The 21,255-nt window shown below is 38.7% G+C and overlaps 2 protein-coding genes across 4 annotated transcripts in view; one reads left to right on the top strand and one right to left on the bottom strand.

Moving 5' to 3' along the window:
- The first annotated feature begins 434 nt into the window (after positions 1–434).
- Positions 435–15,689, top strand: LOC107315585 (rap1 GTPase-GDP dissociation stimulator 1-like). The gene is made up of 11 exons (XM_015866077.3): positions 435–662; positions 819–944; positions 2,064–2,192; positions 3,014–3,139; positions 3,880–4,023; positions 7,374–7,508; positions 9,299–9,424; positions 11,885–12,024; positions 12,895–13,021; positions 13,982–14,110; positions 15,487–15,689. Exons 2-11 carry the CDS (start codon positions 824–826, stop codon positions 15,618–15,620), a joined length of 1,311 nt encoding a protein of 436 aa, XP_015721563.1. The 5' UTR covers positions 435–662; positions 819–823; the 3' UTR covers positions 15,621–15,689.
- A 1,632-nt stretch (positions 15,690–17,321) lies between these two features.
- The window catches only part of TSPAN14 (tetraspanin 14), a 38,002-nt gene continuing 34,068 nt past the window's right edge, over positions 17,322–21,255 (bottom strand). For all 3 annotated transcript variants that reach the window (XM_015866082.3, XM_015866079.3, XM_015866080.3), the window contains exon 9: positions 17,322–21,140. In XM_015866082.3, coding sequence (XP_015721568.1) covers positions 21,069–21,140 — 72 coding nt within the window. In that variant the 3' untranslated portion in view covers positions 17,322–21,068. The remainder of the gene's footprint in view (positions 21,141–21,255) is intronic.

A 21,255-nucleotide genomic window follows, 5' to 3' on the forward strand; every position in this document is an offset into this window, starting at 1 on the left:
TAGTTTTTACTCTCCTTAGGAGAAAATCCTTAAGGACTCTGCATATTTTTCAGGTATGACAAACCTGCATTGATTTGAATGCTCTGGTGAATGGCTATTTACTACTTTTAAGGACAACTAGCCATGCTTTTGATGCAAAAAGCCTAATGGAACTGGCTGTTCTAATTGCTGGTCTAATAAAAGATAATGTGCATACCTACAAAATTAATGGCTAGGCCACGTATCAGGAATAGAATCTTAATCCACGACTTCCTATGTCTTACGCAAGCATCTTTTTATAGACAGAGAAGATGAAAATGCTTTCCTCTTTGCTTTGCCACCTGTGCTTCAATTCAGCACAAAACAGAATAATCAGCTGGATAGACACTGCAATTTAAGCAGACGGGCATTCCCATATATTTAGACTGGGGCAGACTAAGCACCTTGTTAAATCAAAACCTTGGCTCCCAAAGATATCCTCTCACGACTCCAGGAAACCAAGCAAAGCGTAAGCAGTTCCAAATCTATAACAAGTATTGTAAGCACTCTTATTGTTACAGAGCACAGAACCTTGAGCCTAATCAAAGAGAGCGGGATCTTCCTAACACTGGCAAAAATCCTGAAAAGCAAACCGCGATGTGCAGTAAAAGCAGCCCAGGTGCTTTCAGAGATAGCTAAGAATGGTAAGTTCCATTTTAGCACATACGTTACTGCAAGGCACAATACAGCATGTTAGCTGTGCTTTTCCACTGCTTCATTTAATGCTTGCCAGTTATTGGTCTAGCAATTACAATTCTTTTATTGGCAAAAACTACAGTCCCTCTCCTTTAACAATGCAGATGAAATGAAGAAACCATGTATTGAAGCAGATTTGGTTCTGACGTTGATACCTTTTCTGGAAAGCACAGACCAAGAAATGTTGCTTCACGCTGGGAGGGCTATTGGTCGTATCTGTTATGATAACCGTAAGTATGTACTTCAGAGAACCCTGTTTTTCCTATCTATTATTAAGAATGACAGGCTACAATTTTTTTACAAGACCGGAGCATGCCATATACTTCAACCTCCTCTTACACAGCTCACATATTGCCAGGCTGAATGCACCCCAAACAACTCATCAACTCTAAGTCTACCCATCTATTTTGACTGCATGGTGATACATTTTTGTCAGACCACAGACTGAATGCTCCTGATCTTCAATCAAACAGTAACAGATTCATAATATATCTTAATTAGATTTGTAGAACTGCCTTGAAGCCAAATCCTGAAGGTCACTGACTTCACCCAACGCAGTGTTTACAAGACAAAGCATTTCTTTAGAAGTGTGTCACTGTGAAAAACTAACAATGACATATCTACTTCCTCATTAAAGAGCATTCGTTGAATACTGAAAACCTCTGTGATGTAAAGCTTTCCATACAGTCAGTATACCAGCTAGCCTGCTGATCTAGAAGTTGATACTCTTTTCATTTAGTAGCTTTACCATGTAGCTTTACCTAGAAAACCACAGCTATGACTCCTGTTCTGTTACTATGAAATATAAACACATATATATGCATGTATATACACTGGTATATATATGCTACTGGTAAAGCATCTTGTTTCACAAAAGGCTTTGTCTTCCTCAGAAATAATTATCACTAACAAAGAGCAGGTGTGTCCCTGCCCCTCAAGATGAAAGAAGCAAATTGATCATACAGCACAGCCTCCTACTCCCTGAAAGAATTAATCCAATAAGTGGTCCTCACTCAATTTTAGGATAGTTATGAAGAAACAAGTCCATCAGAACTCACACCACAAGCTGTGGTACTAATCAGTATACTCATTCAACCACTTACACATTCAACCTATTTTTTTAACTACTCAGGTCCAAGTAAAACAGGGAGGCCTAGCAGAACTGTCCACAACCACTATTTTCCATGCACACATATTAGCCTGAACTCATGACATGAAAGCTGCCTGAAATCTTGCAGTGCAAGAATGAACTGGATTATCATGCTAGAAAGCAACTCAGTTGGATCCTCTTTACTTAATTAATTGGTATCTAATTAACCACCTTTAACTTCTGTACTTGCTATTACCAGGTGACCTTCAGGAAGAGCTGGTGAGGGTAGGAGTCATCCCATCACTGGTCCGAATATTGACCGATCATGCAGAGAGTGAACCACTTGTCCACGTAGACCTATTGGCCTTATGCAATCTTGCAGACCTTGGTAAGGAAATGCTTTTGCATCTTGCAGGAAACACCATCTGTGCACCATCGCTATCTCTCCTTTTAAGGGCAGAATGCCCACATAACTGGGAAGAGTTTTGTTTTGTTGGGCATTTGTTTGCTTCTTACCTTACACAAAGTAGTGACGGAGGAGAAAGATCAAACAGAAGTTACGTCGCTTTCTATTTGGTCTGATTCTACAGTTTCAACTGCTGCTTCCTACCTATAGTGGGAGATGCACAGAAGGGAGTTCAGTATTATACAGTCATGCCATCCTCCTGTCAGGTCTTTGCTTTCTGGATCTATTATATTACTTAATTGCATATTCCATTCAAATGCATTCTATGTCTATCATAAAGGAGCTTTGAAACGTTTGATTTTTGTTAACACATACCTTGCAGAAGTTTAGGAACTTATCCAGATTAAAATCATTCAACATAATCAAGGAAGAAAATATACTGCTAAATCAAACTGCCATGTGGCAAGAACCATTTTGATAAATGAAATAATCATATTATAGATTGATTTATAAGGGTAAGCAGAACTATGGTTAGGGTTAATTTTACAGCTATTATAAATCTTATCTACAGAAATAAAACAAAAACAGCATAAAGAAAGAAAAACAAATAAAAGAAGGTATGAACAAATGAGAATACAACAGTTTAGCTGTTGCCATGCTATCCAAAGTGATATAATCTAAAAGAAAAGATGAAAGGCTTTCGAAATCCAAGTCATTACTATCATTTCTGATTATAGGAAGACAACTTCAACATTTTATCATACATAGATTAAATTCCAATTCTGATTTTCTCACATGCACAGATACAGCTAAAGAAGCTCTAAGCAAGACAAAGGTCGCTGAACAGCTGGTGAAACAACTGAGAAGAGCAGAGAACCACGAGAGGTTAGAAATCATCTTTGAGGTCCTTCAAGCACTTGCAGAAAATGGTAAGGCTTCTATAGGTTTGGTGAAAGGAGGAGTGAAAGTGGTGCTTAGCTTCAGATCCCAGTTTGCTGCAGGATCTTACCAATGGAAATCAGTAACCCTTTCAGCAGAAATAAGCCAAAAAGATTAAGACTTGGAAGTTTAATAGTTAAGATAACCAAAAAATGCAGGTGAGAGCAGTCATTTCCACTCTACTGTGGCTAAGTATGAAGAGAATATCACTTCACAACAGAAAAACAGACTAAATTCTTTTCACTGACAAACTTTAACGCAGTCTGATAGCAATAGGACAAGGAGGAAAAGTTTTTAACTAAAAGAGAGGAGATGTAGATAAGGGATTAGGAGATCTTTCACTCAGATTGTGGTGAGACATTGAAACAGAGAAGCTGTGGGCACCCTATCCCCAAAGACATTCAAGGCCTGGTTGGATGGGGTGCTGGGCAGCCTGACCTGTTAAGTGGCAACCAGCCCACAGCAGGAGGTTGGAACTGGATGGGGGCTTTTAAACGGCATTCCAACCCCAGCCATCCAGTGATTCTACGATGATAAGCATTCAAAGGTATCTGTGGTGTCATCCCAGCACCAACATGTCTATTAAAAACAAAATAAGAAACAACCAACAGGAAAAGATCACAACTAGAGAGAGACAAGCTTAAGTCAAAGGATTTATCTTTCTAGTTTGAGACACTTGAGAAATGACCCAAATGACCCAATTCTTAGGGTGCTTTTCTGACACCTGCAGATGCTCTGAAAGTTCAGCTGGTGGAAGCAGGTGTGCAAGAGGTCCTGTCTGACATCCTGCTGAGGCTCCAGGGCAGTTCACAAGCTGAAGACACGTGCGTTGTGAAGGCTACATCCGATCTCATCGTCTCTCTGCTTCTTGGAGGTGAAACACACAGACAACTCACACAGTCCAGATACTTTAAAGAGCATCACCAAATCCCATTGGAATAGGAGTTGCCATCTGCTCATTTGCTTCCATTTCATTAACAGGGGCACATCTGCAACTTGTTTTGTAATTGCAATGCAATATTAAAGCATCACCTTATTCTTATTTAAAGCAGTTGAATGCTCACATTTCTATGTTTCTGTTCAAGTGTCACCCATATGCTGCCTCGAGCCATCTAATGCTACTGTGACTGCTTCTGTGCAGAAAATGAATGCAGGTAGAATTCCAGGCCATTGCAGCTGTACCCAAGGCTGGTCGGTCCACAAGTAGCTTCTAACACTGCTTTGCCTAACAGATTGCTTTAAATTTAAAGCCAATAGTCAAATTAAAACATTTGTGTGACCCACAGCTACTCCTTTTTTCCCCTCACTACTTCAAGCCCACGTATACACTTCAAGCATTTGGATTAACAAATCAAGGTAAAAATTTCTTTGTAATATAAACAGTGCATCTGTGAAGCAGAAAAAAACCCACCATCATTCCAGACCATACACACAGCTGACTTAGATTTTTTTTTGGCTACCTACAAACAGGCATAAGACGTACTTGATGTCTTCCATTGATTATGCCTCAGTTAAGTCCCTCGCTAATGGATGAGGCATTCTCTCTCAATGCTGGAACGTTCCTCATATCCAAACATGCAGATACCAAGTCAGGACCATCTGGTTATTGCCAGTTTTACACAAACAATGGTAAGGCTGATTGCTCTCTGCCCATCATACCTAAAAAGCCACTGTTTGTGACTAGAAAGATGAGAAACACTGTTAGATTTCATTTGCTGCATGCCTCTTAAACAATAACTTGCTTTTCTGCAGACTGGAGGCTTCAATACTTTTAATTAACAGAAGCTAGATGTTGAAATAATCTAAGGAACAATGGTCAAAAATAGGGAGATTGGGGTGCAAACATAAGTACTTAGTTTTACCTAAATCCCATATTAACAGAGGTGAGACTTTAGAACTGTTTCATAGTAAATTCATTTGTTAAAAAAAAAACACAGACAAAAATCAAGCAAGTGGTTTAGATTGCAAGTTCTTTTGGGGGAGGTGGGAGAGGATTACTCAGACGGATCAGGGGAAGATATACAGCAGTCTCAACCGAAGTCACCTTTATCTTCCATGCTTTCCTATTTTAGAGAGCTTTGAGCCTGAATACCATGCAGAGAGAAACAGAGAAACTCTTATGGACTCCTGGGAGGCCTTATTGCGCTGTATCAGTCAGATAATGTTTTCTTTCCATTCCTCTGCCACTGACAGCTGCCGTACTGGGATCAAATAGGGTTCAAACAAAAAGGAGCCTTTTCAGTACTGCTTGACTTTCTCCATTAATTTAATTATCATAAAGGATTCCCTCAGATCTCTGAATGCTCAGCAAGATAGCAAGCTTTAGAAAAAAATCTGTGACTGCCATGTGTGTTTCTCCCTACTTCTCTGCTACATCCTTCCTATACATCCTTAATCAGCCATTGTGTGTGGCTGACTATGAAGCCCTCTGTGCCTTTCAGCTCACTATCTTCCATTTGCTCAGCTGAATGGCTTGCTTTGTCACTCCCTTGTCCTCCTCCATCTCTCCCACAACCCCAGCAGATATTTCTTGGGGAAAAAGTGAATAATCCTTTCCAGATCCCAGTTTGTGCCAACAGTGTATGCAAAGCTTTAATCTATGAAAAGAAATCCCATGGAAACCCAATCTCAGATTCAAATGACTTGAAGGCAGTAAAAAATTACACCTTTTGCAGCAATCAAGGCAGTTGTTCCTAGCAACTTCAACCACTGAATGAGCCATTAAATTCTGCTATTATCCAAGCAAAAATCCATGAGAGACGGAACCATCAAAGCAAGGCAGTCACTACTGGGTTCTGCCTACCTGTACTTCACTACAAGAGCAAAAAGACGCTCAGCCATTCATTGATTTGAAAGGTTGGGGAAGTTAAGTGAAGGTTAGTCTGTATGGAAGCTAATGCATTTTTTGCCTATAGAATTCTGTGAGACTAAAACAGTCTAATTTCAGAGATCTTATTCCTAAAGAGGGCTAGGCAACTTTTCCTTTATACTGTAATCTCTTAAGATCAGGACCAGGCAAGAGAATGTGTTTTTACTCGTGGTTCTTCAAAGATCATTTTTACACAACATAGGCATCAAACTGTAATTAAAAACATTTTGCACGAGTAAAATTTGAAGTGCTTCTCTGACTAACAGTTTACTCATGAAAGTATCTACTTACATTCAAATACTTTACATTTTTCTTGAGCACACAGAAAATTCAGGGAGAAAAACATACCAGCAGCTGAAATGCAACAGCAGAAAAAACGCTAAAAGAAGAGTGGTGTTGGTTCAAAAGAGAACATGGAGTAGTTTCTACTATTTTGGGTTCAAAACAGCATTCAGACCAGCACAAGGGCTAAAAACTGTGTCCATTTAAGCAGTAAACACAAAAAAGAATTAGATCTTAGTATATCTTAGGCACGCATCTAGCAACATAAGAATGAACATAATCTACTTCTGGCCAAATATGTACTAAGACAGCATTAGCTCCATAGGTAATTCATTACCCCATGTGAAGATGTGATCTTCCTGAGTAGCACTGACAATTTTTTGCCATCTTTCAACAAAAAGCGTTCATACAGTGAGGACAGAGCAATAAAAGAACATTGACTGGCGTCAAGAAGATGCTTGCAATGTGATTAACTACACAGAATAATCAAATAGAGAAAAATATCTGCTGAACGGCATCTTCAAAACACTCCGTTCAGAAAAGACATGGAGGGTAGCAATTTCCTTCAGCTCTTTAAGAGAGCACAAAAACATATCATATCAAAGGGAGCTAAAGAACTTGTGATAATGAAAGGGCTGTCATCTCTGCAGAGCGAGTTCTCAAAGAGACAATACTGACATACAGATACTCACAAAGTACTGTGGAGCACACACTGCACAAAGTCATGGCTCTTTGGAAAGTACAAACCCACTCTTTCTCCAGCTCTGAACACATGAGAACTCTCTAAAATCAAGAGCTTTTTTTCTACTTTCATGAGCACAACAAAGACTTACTTCTCAAGCCACGTCGTAGTAGAGGGTGTATCTCATCATCAGTTCACAAGCAGCTTACATCCACTTTTCTCTTCAAATAGTTGAAGCTTGTAAAAACTACTGCCAAAAGCTTCTGTCTCAATCTTTTCACAAAGTTAGAAGAGCCCAGACAAAGACTCCCTGAATTCTCAGTTTATATTGTATAATTTCCATCACTGATTCTCATCTCTCACACCTGCCCGGTCTCTTCTCTTTCCTTAGATGGCAACTGTGTTCGAATGGTACAGGTGGGAGTCATACATCAGCTTCTGGATCTTTTGGAGAAACACGTGGAGAGCGAAGACATCTCTGTTCAACATGCAGCACTCAGTGCACTTCGAAACCTTGCTATCCCAGGTACAGTTTGCAGACAACTGATTTACTCTGATTCTTTGTAAAGCCAGGTCATTTAACGGAGATCTATGCAGATGACTTGGACAGAACAAGTCCAGTCCTATGTATTCTGAAGGACAATTGATTTTTTTCCCCCCTGCTGAAAGATTTCACATAGCTCATCAGGAGTTTCCAGATATACAAGGGATCTAAATATAATACAGTCTGATCTCACTGTCAGCTGCTAAAGTGATTTCATATTAAAAGCATAGAGATTAAAGACAAAAATGCCTAACAACGCCTGTAACTTCACCCTATGTTACGTATTACAAGCTGCCTCACCTCTCTTGGCAGATATTATTGTTATAAATTTGTTCTTCTACAAAGGCCATATCCGCTGAAAACATTGTGTGTTTGAGAGTTTTAGAACTCCACTCTCACAATCTTTAATAAATAAACCAGAAAATTGTGTTACCTCTAATCTCAAAACGGCAGGTTAATAACAAACAGAACAGCCCCCACATCACAGGCCTTGCACTGATGCAGAGCACTTCTCAGAAGAACATGACACCAACATTATTTTCTGAAAATAAAAGCATGGAGTTATCTGCCCATTTTATTATGTAAACTAGCCAGCATGCTTAGTTTAGTAAACATTTCTATGTATAGTCACTTCTTCGAATAAACAAGAGCCCCACAACATACTACTTGCTAGTTGGCTTCCGCTGCTTTCATGTTGGGATATACCTTTGTTTCTTCCCTCAGACACCTCTTCAGAACTTCACCTATTTATTTCAACCTGCTTTTGATATACTCTCAAGTAGCTTAGTTTGGCCTAACACTGCAGCATGATAGCCAGCCACGTCTGCCTATTTAGTCTTCTAATAAACTTATTTTATGCAATAAACCTTTCCCTACTTCTGCATGTATTCCTCTGTAAAGCGGTTTTCCAACATTTGTGTAGGCATAGAGGGGAAGTCTTACGTTAATTCAGACAGTTATCTTAAAACTATAAAATATGTCATTATGCTCTAGTAACTGGAATCTGTTTACCACTGAAACAGAAAGGCTACTAAGAACAAGTTATTCAAGTGTCTGCTTCTCAGCTTGCCCAGCTGAGAAGAAAGACAGAACACATATCTTCCTGATTTCACTGCTGCCTACATCTCATGCAAGGCATGTGTAAGACTGGAGGAGAACTGCTCTGGAGGAAGCAGCTTAGGTAGCACAGTTAAGAAGCATTAGGACTCTTTCCAGACAAGCTTCTGATTATTACCAGGGATTACTGCACTAACAAGGGGCAAAGACAAGATTTCAGAGAGGAAAGAAACAAAGGCATGGACAACAGAGGATCAGTGAGCTCAAATGAAGGAAACATCATACGCAAGAAATAAGGCTAGCAAGTCATTTTTGCCACTCAGTTTAGTTAACATAAGCGACAACAGGAAAAGCCTTGATCATGCAAGCGGGAGAGTGGATAGAAATCTATGACAAGAAACACAAAGAAAAACAAGAGCATTCTGTTTATCGTCTGTTTTTTACTGTATTCTGGGCAGGGTCGAGATCAAAAGATCCCCAAAGTCCTCCAACAGCAATTTCTTGAAAGCTTTTAGCTCAAAACACAGACCTAAATAGTCGGTCTGCCCTGACTTTATCTCCAACTTTCCTACCAAGTTGGACCTTTCTGCTGAAAGCATCATGGAACACTAGATTAAGAACAATGATAATATTATGTTGTAATTGTATTTTCAGATGTTTGTATAATGACTTAACTTCCCATTAATTCCTTTTTATTCACCAATTCCATTCATTAGTTGTAAACAAGGTTCAAATGCTGGAGGAAGGCGTGGCAGAACGGATTCAGGCACTCCTACGGTCAGAGATGCCTCCCGTGCAGTTCAAACTTCTTGGAACACTACGAATGTTAGCAGATGGCCAAGGTAGGGAACTGCTAATGTTTACTGATGTCAACTCTACATTCTTCTCCTTCCTGTGTCCCATAGGGTGTATACAGGGAGAAAACAGGCTCATCATCCAGCTAACCTAATTCCATAATTCCACTCCCTCTGGTGAGGTTCCCACGGAGACCACTGTTGAGGGCCGAAGAAGCCTTCCCATACCACTCTCAACCAACCTCAATAAATGAGAATTGTAACAAATACAACAATCTGTAGTAGTGAGAAATGCCAAAGGCCTAAAAGAAAATGTTTTCTTCATTTTCTTAGTCGAATATACACATATATAAAAACAAGCTGCTGCAGCTTTTTATAATAGAAGTACAAGAGCGGTCTGAAGCCACCAAAGAAGCTGCTCTAGAACACTGATCAATTTAGTTATCAAGGTAAGATAAAGCATTCATTAGTTTGCACCAATTCCAGCCCTTTTGAAGAGCTGCTTCCTCTTCATTTTCAACACAGCAACACATACAGGAGCTCAGCCTCTTCTTAGGTTCTGTAGGAAGTCAATGAAATGTCATTTCTCTGAAGTTGCATCTTGACTGTGAGAGGGGAGACCATTTATCTTTTTTAACCAAGTCCTAAGAATAATACAGATCTACATTATTAAATATTATATTATATATTAGTACTATTTTTTAAACTTAATGCTATTTACAAGCCCTAGTAAAAAAACATTTGGCACAAAGCTTCAGAATATGAAGCAGTACTGATACCATAATGAGTAGGACAAGATATGGAAGATTACTCAGTGTTTACCCATTTACGTCTATGAGCATACACTTCTCCCACCTTTAATTACTTTCTATTTTGTTTACCCAAGAGCAAACGGTGCCCTTAATTAACTCAGTCTGAGACACTTATGAATACGCATCTACTAACAAGTCCACACTAAATTAGTTAATTGCCTTATCTACGGTAAATTAATTACTGACAATCGTTGGGCATGCTGAGGCCTACAAAATAGAATAGAAAAGGGAAGTTTCTTTCCAGCTACAGAAAAATGCACTTCAAGGTGTCAGCTTTGTTACACTAAAAAGAACATAGCCATAATCTTTGCTTCAGAGCTGCAGAAGAATTTGTATACTTCGCTACACGGTGAAAGGACTTGCAGCTGAAATTATATGCACAGTTTATTGAAGTTTGGCCTTTTGTAAGCCAAGAGGTCCTTCTGTTCCTGTTAACGATGACTAATTGGTTTTTGTCTCAAGAAGATCTATCACTGGTAGACATCAGGAAATCCCTGACAAACTGGGTCAAGACCCCTTCTTTGAACAAACCTCTTACACCAGTTTCATTTGCCACCCTCTTACCTTTGTCAGCTTTCTCAACTAAACTGGATTACCGTGATCTGCTCAGACTAACATATAACATCTGACCTAGAAACAAAGCCTTTCCATTACTAGAGTTAATCATACAACATGCCACTTAGTTCAAAACAAACCTGTGCGTAATGGGGAAAGCTCAGAACAACCAATTTAAAGTCAAATATTAAATTCCTCAATCACAAGCAATAAAACCAGACACTTAAATTTGAACTATAAACTATAAGCACAAAGTATTCTTGAAAATAGAATACACCAAACGTAAGCATCAGTCCTAAGACTAGTATGTGTATTAAACTACATTAAGACTCAAATGGAACTGTATTAGATTGATGAAATACTGAAATGGAACCTTCAGCACTAATAAGGTTTCCTTTGCTACTGAACTTCAAGAGTTTGCGGTTTCGGTTGTTTGTTTTTTTTTTATTGGCACAAGCCTTAGCTCATAAGCTTCAAGAACTCCTCCAGTAAGTTTTTTCCAAGCATCAATCATACAGATTAATGCTTCTGGGCAGCCCTGAGACATGGCTGCCAAAACATAGGGAAAAGTAAATTAACAAGTTCCTCCAAACTTACGACAAGTTTTAGTGATGTCTAATACACAGTTCAACAACTCGAGAGTGTAACTAGAGACACGCTGCAATTCTGTATTAAGCCTAGGACTTTCCACATGATACCAACCATAATCGTCACCATTACTTAGAACAGTGAAATGGCAAAAACAGATTCCAAAAAGCTTGTGATGACATTCCTACAGGGCTCAAAGGGCAAACACAAGAAACAAAGAGAAACAGACAGCCCACATAATAAGTTTTCAATCGAGTACCTTAAGATTGGCTTTCTAAGATGGGAATTGATCATTTTAAGCCCTGCATCAGCACGCTATGAAAAGGTTATCTTTGCAAGAACAGCTTGATTTATGTTTTTACCTGCAAGAGGAAGGAGTTCTAGAACAACTGACATTCCATAAGCAAAGATGTCCAAGATCATTCAAGTCCAATGCTTTAGTTACAGCTTAAACCACAAGATGGAGCTTAGTATCCTTTGTAAATTTGGCATTCCTATTTCTGGGACAAAGACTGAGATTTTAAATGTCTGCTGCTGTTGTTTGTCTCTTCAGCTGATGCGGCTGAAATCTTGGGCCAAGACCCCATGCTGCTCAACAGACTGGTGCAGTGGTGTGACGTCAGTGACCACACTGACATTTGTGGAGAAGCAAATCGGCTCCTGGCATCGATCTTGCGTCACAACAGATCCCAAGTATGAGAGCTATTGGTTTCAACCTTGTCTTTCATACATTTGTTAAAGCTTGTCCATGTAGCTAGGAGTAAAATATTGAATGATATGTACAATTATATACTTAAAAAACATCCATTTTTTTAGTTCAACGTATCTCCAGTCAGCATCTGTACCAACTGGACAGATAGGAGCAAATAAGCAATGCACTGCATAGTTAGAAATCATGAACACAATGCTAATGACTGTCACTTGTTGACTTCTACCCTGATTAAATTAAGTCTTGACAGATGTTAAGTAGGTGACACCATTCTATTTACATAAACAAATTGTTTCAAATATCTATTTTAAATGGTGAAGATAAGCCAGTTATTTCCTGCACATCTTTCACAAGTTCCAGACAGCTTACTTGTCTATTGAAAAGACAAATCCAGTGTGAGCTGTATCTGCTGGCAAAATAGAACAAGCTTCTCTTCCTTGTAAATCACAGTATTATACACTGACATCCAAATGTGCTTTACTGTAAAGCTGTGGAAAAGAAAGTACAGACTAACTGCATAGGCTTTGAGTATAAATCAAACCACTACAAGTCTGAAGGCTTGAGAGAAAAATCCTAATAGATTTAAATTGAAACTCTTAGAGACCAAGCAAAGATACTTACGCACACATGTCCTCCCTACATACTTCCATATACCAAGATTTCAAGTTAGAGAAGCCTTAAGCAGACATGCACAACCAGTGCTGAAGAGTTCTCTAGTCTTATGATACATTCATTTTAATATCATCAGCTCATACTACAAAACATCTCCATCTCTTTGGAGACAGAAGAGTGCAACCTCTCTCCCCTTCCCATTCTAATCACAGCCCTGTGTCCTTTCACCTTTGCTCTAACAGGAAGTGGTCAAAGCAGTGCAGGAGGCACAAGGAGTGAAGCACCTGGTTTCCATGACCATGAGTGAACATCCTGCCATGCAGAACGAGGCTCTGAATGCCCTGGCAATAGCATCTGCTATTGATTTAGGTAGTGTTCTCCTAAAGTATTAATCTGTGCAGAAACCTAATTTTATTAAGCAACATTCTAGCTTTAGATTTTACTTGCAAGTAAAATAGATAGAACTCATCAGATAAAGCAGTTCCTCCACCTAGAAAATGACTAAGAACAGAATTCAGGAATTGTCTAGATTTTATTTTTTATTTTCCGCTGAATATAGAATTAAATAGTCAAATAATCAGGTTGTGTGGACAGGCACAACCTACTGAGTATCATCCTTTGTTAAAAACCCTATGAAAAACAAAGAAGAATACAGAAAGTAATGAGTAAAGGCCTAAGTGAAGACAGTTATACAGGGGGTGGTTACGGGCTTGAATGATCACTGAAACCTGTAAAAGGATGAAAATTTTCAGAAGATAGTTATCTGAATGCAGGAGTACAGGAAAAAGGCTCTGCATAATCTGAACATCAAAAACTGAAGAACTATAAATTCTGTGTAACTATTAGCAAGCTCAATTTTTTGAGAGACTGAACACGATAACTTCACAGGTTTACCCTGTATGATTGATCATATTTGAAAAATTGGGCTCTATGACAACAAAAATAGCCACCACAAACTTACATATATGTAAAGAAACTTAAGGCCAACTAAATTTAGAATTTTCTATACCAACAAGAAAAGCAAGATAGTAAAGAACCCATCTTCATGCTTAGTCTATCTCTAAGCATCTCCAACTCAATTTAATATATTATGTTGTCCTATAGAATCTATAGCATAAAGTTTCCATCGTCCAGCATGATGCCAGAGAAAAAATTCTACAGATCACACACACATTCCCCATAAAAGACAACGTGCTCTAGACATCTTAGTTTATGTAACTTGCTCCTATACGAAGCCAGTTAGTAGTCTTTTTTAGGAAACAGCAAGCATCTTCACATCCTATCATTTTATCACATAACAGCTCAGGTATTTGATCTCTTATTTTTCAGAAACCCTTGAAGAATCTTTCAAGGAATCCCAGCTAGTACAAAACTTACACAAACTTCTACAAGATGATAATACAAGTGCCGAGGTGAAATATAATTCAATGACTCTTTTGTGCAGTCTTCTTAATTCAGGTAACTTCATTTTAAGTAATCTTGTGATGCAAGGATGGGTGTTGACGATGAAAACATTTGTTGTTTCTGAAATGTACTTTCCTTGTGACGTTGCAATCAGTGAACAGTGAAGGATAAAGAGGTTCATTCTTCACTGAGCGCTAAAAATCCCACTCGTGGTTTTATTTCATGATAAACTGATTAAGCCATTAATTAAGCTAAAAAAAAGAGAACAGCTTTATTCCACTGTTTTTGACATAACCTATTCCTGAATAAGCAAAACCAGAGCCTTAGAATAAATTCACTGTGCACCAGTATCTGGCAGACTCAGGCCCTGCCTATATCATAAGATTTTGGTGTTCAAAGAAGGATGGCGTTAGCATCACTTCCCACAAGTCAACATACCTTTATTCTGCCAACACTGCAGGCAAACCAGAGGTTGAGATAAAACAGCATCTTTCTATCGGCCCTCGCTTGAACATACAAGAAATCTCATTAAAACAGATAAAGGGTATGATTTCAGTTTCTCTCTATCCACAGTCAGGGAAGATTTAAAAGGCTTCCAAGCAAGATAAAACTGATCCTGGAAGCATGGCGTCAACTGAAAACAATCATCTTGAAACCAGGAGTCTAAAGATCTCGTGCTACACTTTACTATGCCTCTATGTATAAATTATGGAAACTGAAAGCAGTTACCGTGCTTAGGCAAAGATCTGCCACAAGATGAGCTGCTTGTGGTCCTGGCATTGCCCTGTCCTTGGCAGACAAGCTGAATTTTGCAAAGCATTCATATTTCCCTGTAGTCACACATGGCTCAGGGCTATGTACCTGGATCTTTCAGTGTGACTATGCATCATTCACACAACAGATCTGAACTGCGAGGCTTTTTTCCAGAGATGCATTTCACTAACACTTTACAGACTTACCTGTAACAGTAAGAATTGTGTCTTACCAATATAAAAGGGCTAACAAGGCATACAGGCAAAGCCAATTGAATTATAGCCTGTATTATATTTTCAAAACACTTTTCTGCTGTTTAAGCTGTTCTTGGAAGAGAAAAACTGAGGAAAGCACTTTCAAAGGGCTACAAGATACCAATTGAGAAGAAGGTTTTTAATTAATGTTGGGAAAAACTGATTGGCTGCAAAGGTGGTCAAACACCTTCCTAGCAAGGCAGCTGATGGCCTGTGCCTGTGTTCAAGTGACATTTTGACAATGCCCTAAGTAATAGCATGCCTTAACTTTCCAACTCAATCATTTGTGAACGTCCATTCCAAGTGAACAATTCTATGCTAAAGCAGCTCATTTTTAAAAAGCAAATACTCCAAATTCATATGTTGCAACAGTTGGGAACCACTAATGCACATGGCTAAGTTAGCATTTGTTCTCCCATACAGGCCACCTGAGACAAGAAATAGAAGATAACAAGATCAAAGAAACACTTGAACAGCTCTGCAGTCACAGCAATGCAGATGTGGTCAAGGAAGCTCTTCTAACACTGCAGATTTTGAAAGGAGAGTCACCCTACTAGCCCCTTTCCTCTACAGAGCAATTCTGTGCTTCTGCTGAAGCAGATGCAATAAAATGCCAGCTCCGCCAATGCCACCTTGCATTTGTCATTCTGCTGCACGGATGCTATTAAAGACTAGGTACAACCCCTGCTTTTAAAACTGCACAAACAAAGATTTGGCCGAGATCTCTATTACTGCTATTCTTCACTGAGCTACCAACACATGCAGTAGGATAAATTCCATCAAACAAGAGTGTTTGTAAACATGATGTGAAAACAAGCAGGCAATTACCACTTCTGTATTTTAAGCTGCTTCATTTTCCCAACTCAGAGTCACACAATTTTTATTTGAATTATTTCAAAACCACTGTGATTTGAAAATGATTATAAAAATCTAAATCTTGGATGACACAACCCAAAACAATAAAGATTTAGTTTAGATGTGAGCCACTGATTAAACAAAGCAAAGGGCTAATTGGTACCAACTCAGCTCCTGCACACTGTGAGTATAACTGTGTACCCTGTTGTTAACTGGAAATCTCACAACCATCCAGAAGGCTGTACCTTCAAACCAAACCCCTCTCCTCTTCCTCCTTTTAATTTCTACATTAGAAATCATTTGAGCTTGTAGCTGCTAATATAACAAGCTTCACTGCTAAGCGCCTGAGGTCACCAGGTCATCCTGTGGTCAGAGATATGGTTGTTATAACCTGGAATTACATGCAGTCCAAACAGTACTTGGACAAGACTCAAATTAAATCCCAAGGAGGCTGTGGATGCCCCATCCCTGGAAGCATTCAAGGCCAGGTTGGATGTGGCTCTGGGCAGCCTGGTCTGGCGGTTGGTGACCCTGCACATAGCAGGGGTTTGAAAAGAGATGATCGCTGCGGTCCTTTTCAACCCAGGCCATTCTATGATGCTATGTTTTATGGGTTAAAGCACACAGCCATAAGGGCATCCTATAACTTTCCAGTGTCAAAATACAACAGTTTCAGCCAAGCTGAACATCAGAATGAGGTACGGACCTGTGTCTAAACCAGGCATTAAGATGGAATATATCAGGATTATTACAAGCTTTTTATATCTTCTATATACACACACCCCTCAAGTAGCCACACACAGGTTGCTGTTTTTAACAGAAGTGATCCAGCCTTAACATTCTACAGTATTTATCCTAGATGTATGAATGACAAAGCCATTATCTATTGGCTAAATGTTTCTGATACTTTGAAAATTCAAAGCATGTTTTTGTCTTATCGTATTCAAGTCAAAATAATCAACATAGATACACCAAAATATTAAGTAAACATTATGTTTAGACTTACTAGGTTACTTCCCTTCTGTACTCAGTAATCACAGGATCATTGCTCAGGCAGAACAAACAAGACTGTAAGTCACTGAGTGATACCTGGACTAGTGGCAGCCACAGTACAACCATCAGTTTCCATCTTAACATATGTCTGCAAATTGCATCACTGTTTCTCTGCAAACTGACTTTCAACTTATTGTTTTTTTGCATGGGTTTCTATTAGGAATGAAGAGAAAAGCACACAAGTTACCCATTATTCAGTCAAGACTGAATAAAAAAAAAAAGAAAGAAAGAAAGAAAAAAAATCAAGAATTAAGCTGATTAAAAAAAAACATATGCAAGTATTAGCACTCCTTACCCCCACAGAAGAAAATAGCAGTAGTGACTGCAAGCAATAAATGTTAGAAACCAAATTCCAGCAGTACAAAACATTTATTTTATTTAATCAAATGTAAGGCTTGAGGAAAAAATAATATTTATATATACCAAAAGTCACTCAGAAAAGCCATCTCAGAAGAGACAGAACCTCTCCTTCCACGGGATAAACATTCAAGCTGCAAGAAAACCCATAGGCATTATGGGAATGAAGAGGAAAGGGTAGAATGGAGAGACAAAAAGCAAGGCAATGCTATTTATAAACTAAGTGCCACATGAACCTCAATGTACTTGATGTACAAATCTATCCACGTGGCACTGCACAAGAGTTAATAGAAATAAAGACCCCTTGGAAAGTAATGTTCAGACTTTGAAGAGGTGACCGAAGCTCTCTCGGTCACTGCACTCTTATCTGTGCTCGTATTCATCCTCCTTTTTGTACACAAACCAACTGCGTTCAAACACACATAAGAAACAAGAGCAGTTGCACTGTCAGAACAAATTGAGAAATAAATACATTGCTTCACAGAAACATACTGTGCTCATTTCTGATAAATAAAAGTGATCACACATTGAAAAGTTCCCTTTGCTCAGTCCAGTTGTACAAGTCTGATCTCGTATGTGAAACCTTCATTAAATACCTTGTTTTCGTTGTAGTGTTTGTGGAGTCGTTCCAAATGCAACCAATAAAATCTCAACATCAACAATTTATCAAACCTCTTCTTGCCAAACTGTTGATTTGCTTCTCCTCCAGGGATTCAAAGCAGGCTCACACCCAACTTCTTATTCTGACAAGACTTGTTTGAACCATAAACTCAACTGTTAGGCATGAAGTCACTGTGGGTCCATATAAAAGGTGCTAAATAAAACTTTTAAGTACAAAATGGTAAGAAAGTATTCCAAGTCTGAAATTACAGTAGCCACATGTACCACCACCAAAGGGTGTACTTCAAATCACTTAGAACGTAAAACAGCCTACAGCCACGGGATTGTAAAAATTTTACTCCATAAATGCAGAGAAGTCTATCCACTGTGAAAAAAGAAGTGTTCATGAACGTAAAGAGCCTCAGATACATTGACTGAACTTGCCCTCCTGAATTCAGTTCTAAAAGATCCCAAAGAGTAATGATACAAAGCTGGTGTTAACATGGCCAAGGCCACTATGTACAAACTGTGTTAGGACAACACTGATACAAACCCAAAAACTGAAGAACCAAAAGAAGCCAAGTATCCATTTGTCTTCAGGCATCTTGGCAAGATATGCAGACAGGGAGATTCTGATTGATGGTGCAGGCCCTTGGTAGCAGCTAACTTCAGTGCATGAACTCCATTCTGATCTCACTGAAGACACAGTGAACTCTTGAAACAACCTCCCAGCGCTATGTGCTTTGTATCCAAAAAATGACCAAGTGAAATGTACTCCCATGACTCCATTTTCAACACGATGTTTACAAACAGAAAGCTACAACAGGAAGGATCCTTCTCTGATTTTACATACATCAGATTATTACACAGAATAAAGCAAGCTGGTTGACAAGGTGTTGTAATAGTTTTGAGCACCAGAGTTAAAAGCAAAGGTTACTCAACACTGCTTTGATGCTTGCAAAGAGGCAGTAAATGCAGCAAACATTTGGCTGCTCCTAATGAATTACATTCAACAAACGGGTAATAAAGACCACAATTTCAAGGCTCTGCAGAAGAAATGCATCTTGCTTCATCTCCCTTCATTGATCTACTGCTATTTTTCCCTTGTTGCATAAGGAAGCTAAAAAAGTATCACGGTGCACTTGAACAGATTTTACTTTCAGGTTTTTCAGACGAATAATGGTGGACTGTTCTCTGTACTAAGGAAATCAGCCATCCTTAGACAAGCTTCCTTTTCTTCTTCTGTCTCAATCACTGGCTGGAAAAAGAACTAACAAAGCTGCACTGAAATACACATGAGAAGCACAGCATTGCCTGTGAAGTGTTTCATGGGCTGAAGAGCTAGAAGGACATCTGGACAACTGACACAAAGCTTCTTACTGCAAGTCAGCTTCTGCCAGTAAAACGTTCATTAACACATGCACAATACGAAAATGGAAATGAAAGATTTAGGAGTCTGGTTTCCTTAGAAGGTCATGTACTTTGGAAATACAACAATCAAGTCCTTCACACAGACTGCACGTAGTAAAAAATCGTTAGAAAAATATATACTTCTCTAAAATTTACACTCTCAGGCACTGTAAAAAAAAACAAAAACAAACACACAACAACCTGCTCTCCCTGAAAAAATGGGTGCCACTGGAAGCAGTAAACAATAACAGTTAGACAGCCTACTGTAAAACCAACAACTACCTCCTAGAAGTTTCCATCCATATACATCCATCTTTGATAGATTAAAATAGTACGCCAGGCATGGCCGCGCTTTTGCAGCCACTGCAGTCCTAATCCAAAGACTTTCAGAGAATACTGGGCATCTTACTGAGCTCCAGATCAACCACCAGGAAAAAAGGATGGTAAGAAGAGTTCAGGTTTCTTCTGGTAAAAGCAAAAACAATAAAAACCCACAGAAGTTGCTCAAGCAGAAATAATTAAATTTGATATCATAACAAAAATCTGTGAAGAAATGGTTCTTGCCAGCACACTGTGATTGGCCTTTGAACCATGTATTAGAATACCAACTGAATTGATGATTTAGTAACTTCATAGAAGATTCATAAAAAAATTCAAAAGCTAGTGTTCTTCTAAATGCATACTTTCTGATTTAAAAAAAAAACAAACAGACTTCAGTAGTGATTAATGCTGAATCTGAATGTTTTCATCAACTTCAATACTAGCAATAAAGGGCTTCTAATGATCAGCAAAGCAAATGTGAAAGAAACCAGAAGAAAGGAAAACAAATCCAAAGCTAGCATTAGCATGCCTGCTAACTACTGGAACAAACAGCACTCGCCAATTTCTGTGGGCAGCGCTTAAAAAATAGCACTGAACAATAAAAAGCTACACATTTTTAAAGAGTTGTTTTTTTTTTTCTTTTTCTTTTTCTATAAATAAAGACTATTTACATTTTTTCCAGACAGGAAACGTCATTAGGGATTCACATTCCCTTGCCTGAAATGGAGATTGCTAACATATAATGCTATCGAGTCAAACTTTTCCCCTCATGCATTTTCATAACTGCTTGGGTTACTCAAGCTATCCGATGCTGAGCACAAGTTTCTGCTTCTGAGACTTCTACATCATTCTCAGTCAAACATATCACCTATTTCTGCACAACCGAGAACAAAAGAACTAGAAAATTCATCACATGTTGTTCAGTTTCCAATGCCATGATGATTATAGTCATTGGTCATCTTGCCCAGCTGACCGCATGAGTCTGCTGTAGAGATTAAAATAGCCTCAATATCCTTAAGAGATCAGTAGGCCTTCTGAAGAGATTACAACACTGAAAGTGATGACAGTTCGGAGTAAAATCAGAATGATCTTCGTTGTCATTCTTCACGGAAGGAGCTTCATTTCTCCTTCCTACACATTTAAAATCAGTTCTTCCAGCTTGGGAAACTCCATTTCTTCCTCATCAGAGTTCAATTCTGACGCACTGAGGTGTCTCATTAGAAAAAAGGCAGACAGATGCGCTGGAGATTCTTTTTTGTACCAGCTTGTAGCAAAACTCATGAGCAGGTAAGATCCACATAAGGCATTCAATACCAGGAGTATTTCATGGTCTGCGCATTTCTTTCCACTTTCATGTCTGATCAAGAATAGTAAGACATACTTTTTGCAACGCACGTTTGATTTTATATTCAGAAGGCATTGCCTGCCTTTACAGCTTCAATATCAGAAATCAATGTCCTGGCTAGGAAAATTCCAAAAATCTAAAAAGAAAAAAAGAACAAAACAAAACAAAGAAAAACAAATGTGAAATGTAATACACGCTATGTACCAGTCTGCAAGTAGACTCTGAGACACAGAGCCTATTACCATTATTCA

Source organism: Coturnix japonica, chromosome 8 (assembly GCF_054131305.1).
Source record: "Coturnix japonica strain WE chromosome 8, WE-NBRP24, whole genome shotgun sequence".
Lineage (NCBI taxonomy): Eukaryota > Metazoa > Chordata > Aves > Galliformes > Phasianidae > Coturnix > Coturnix japonica.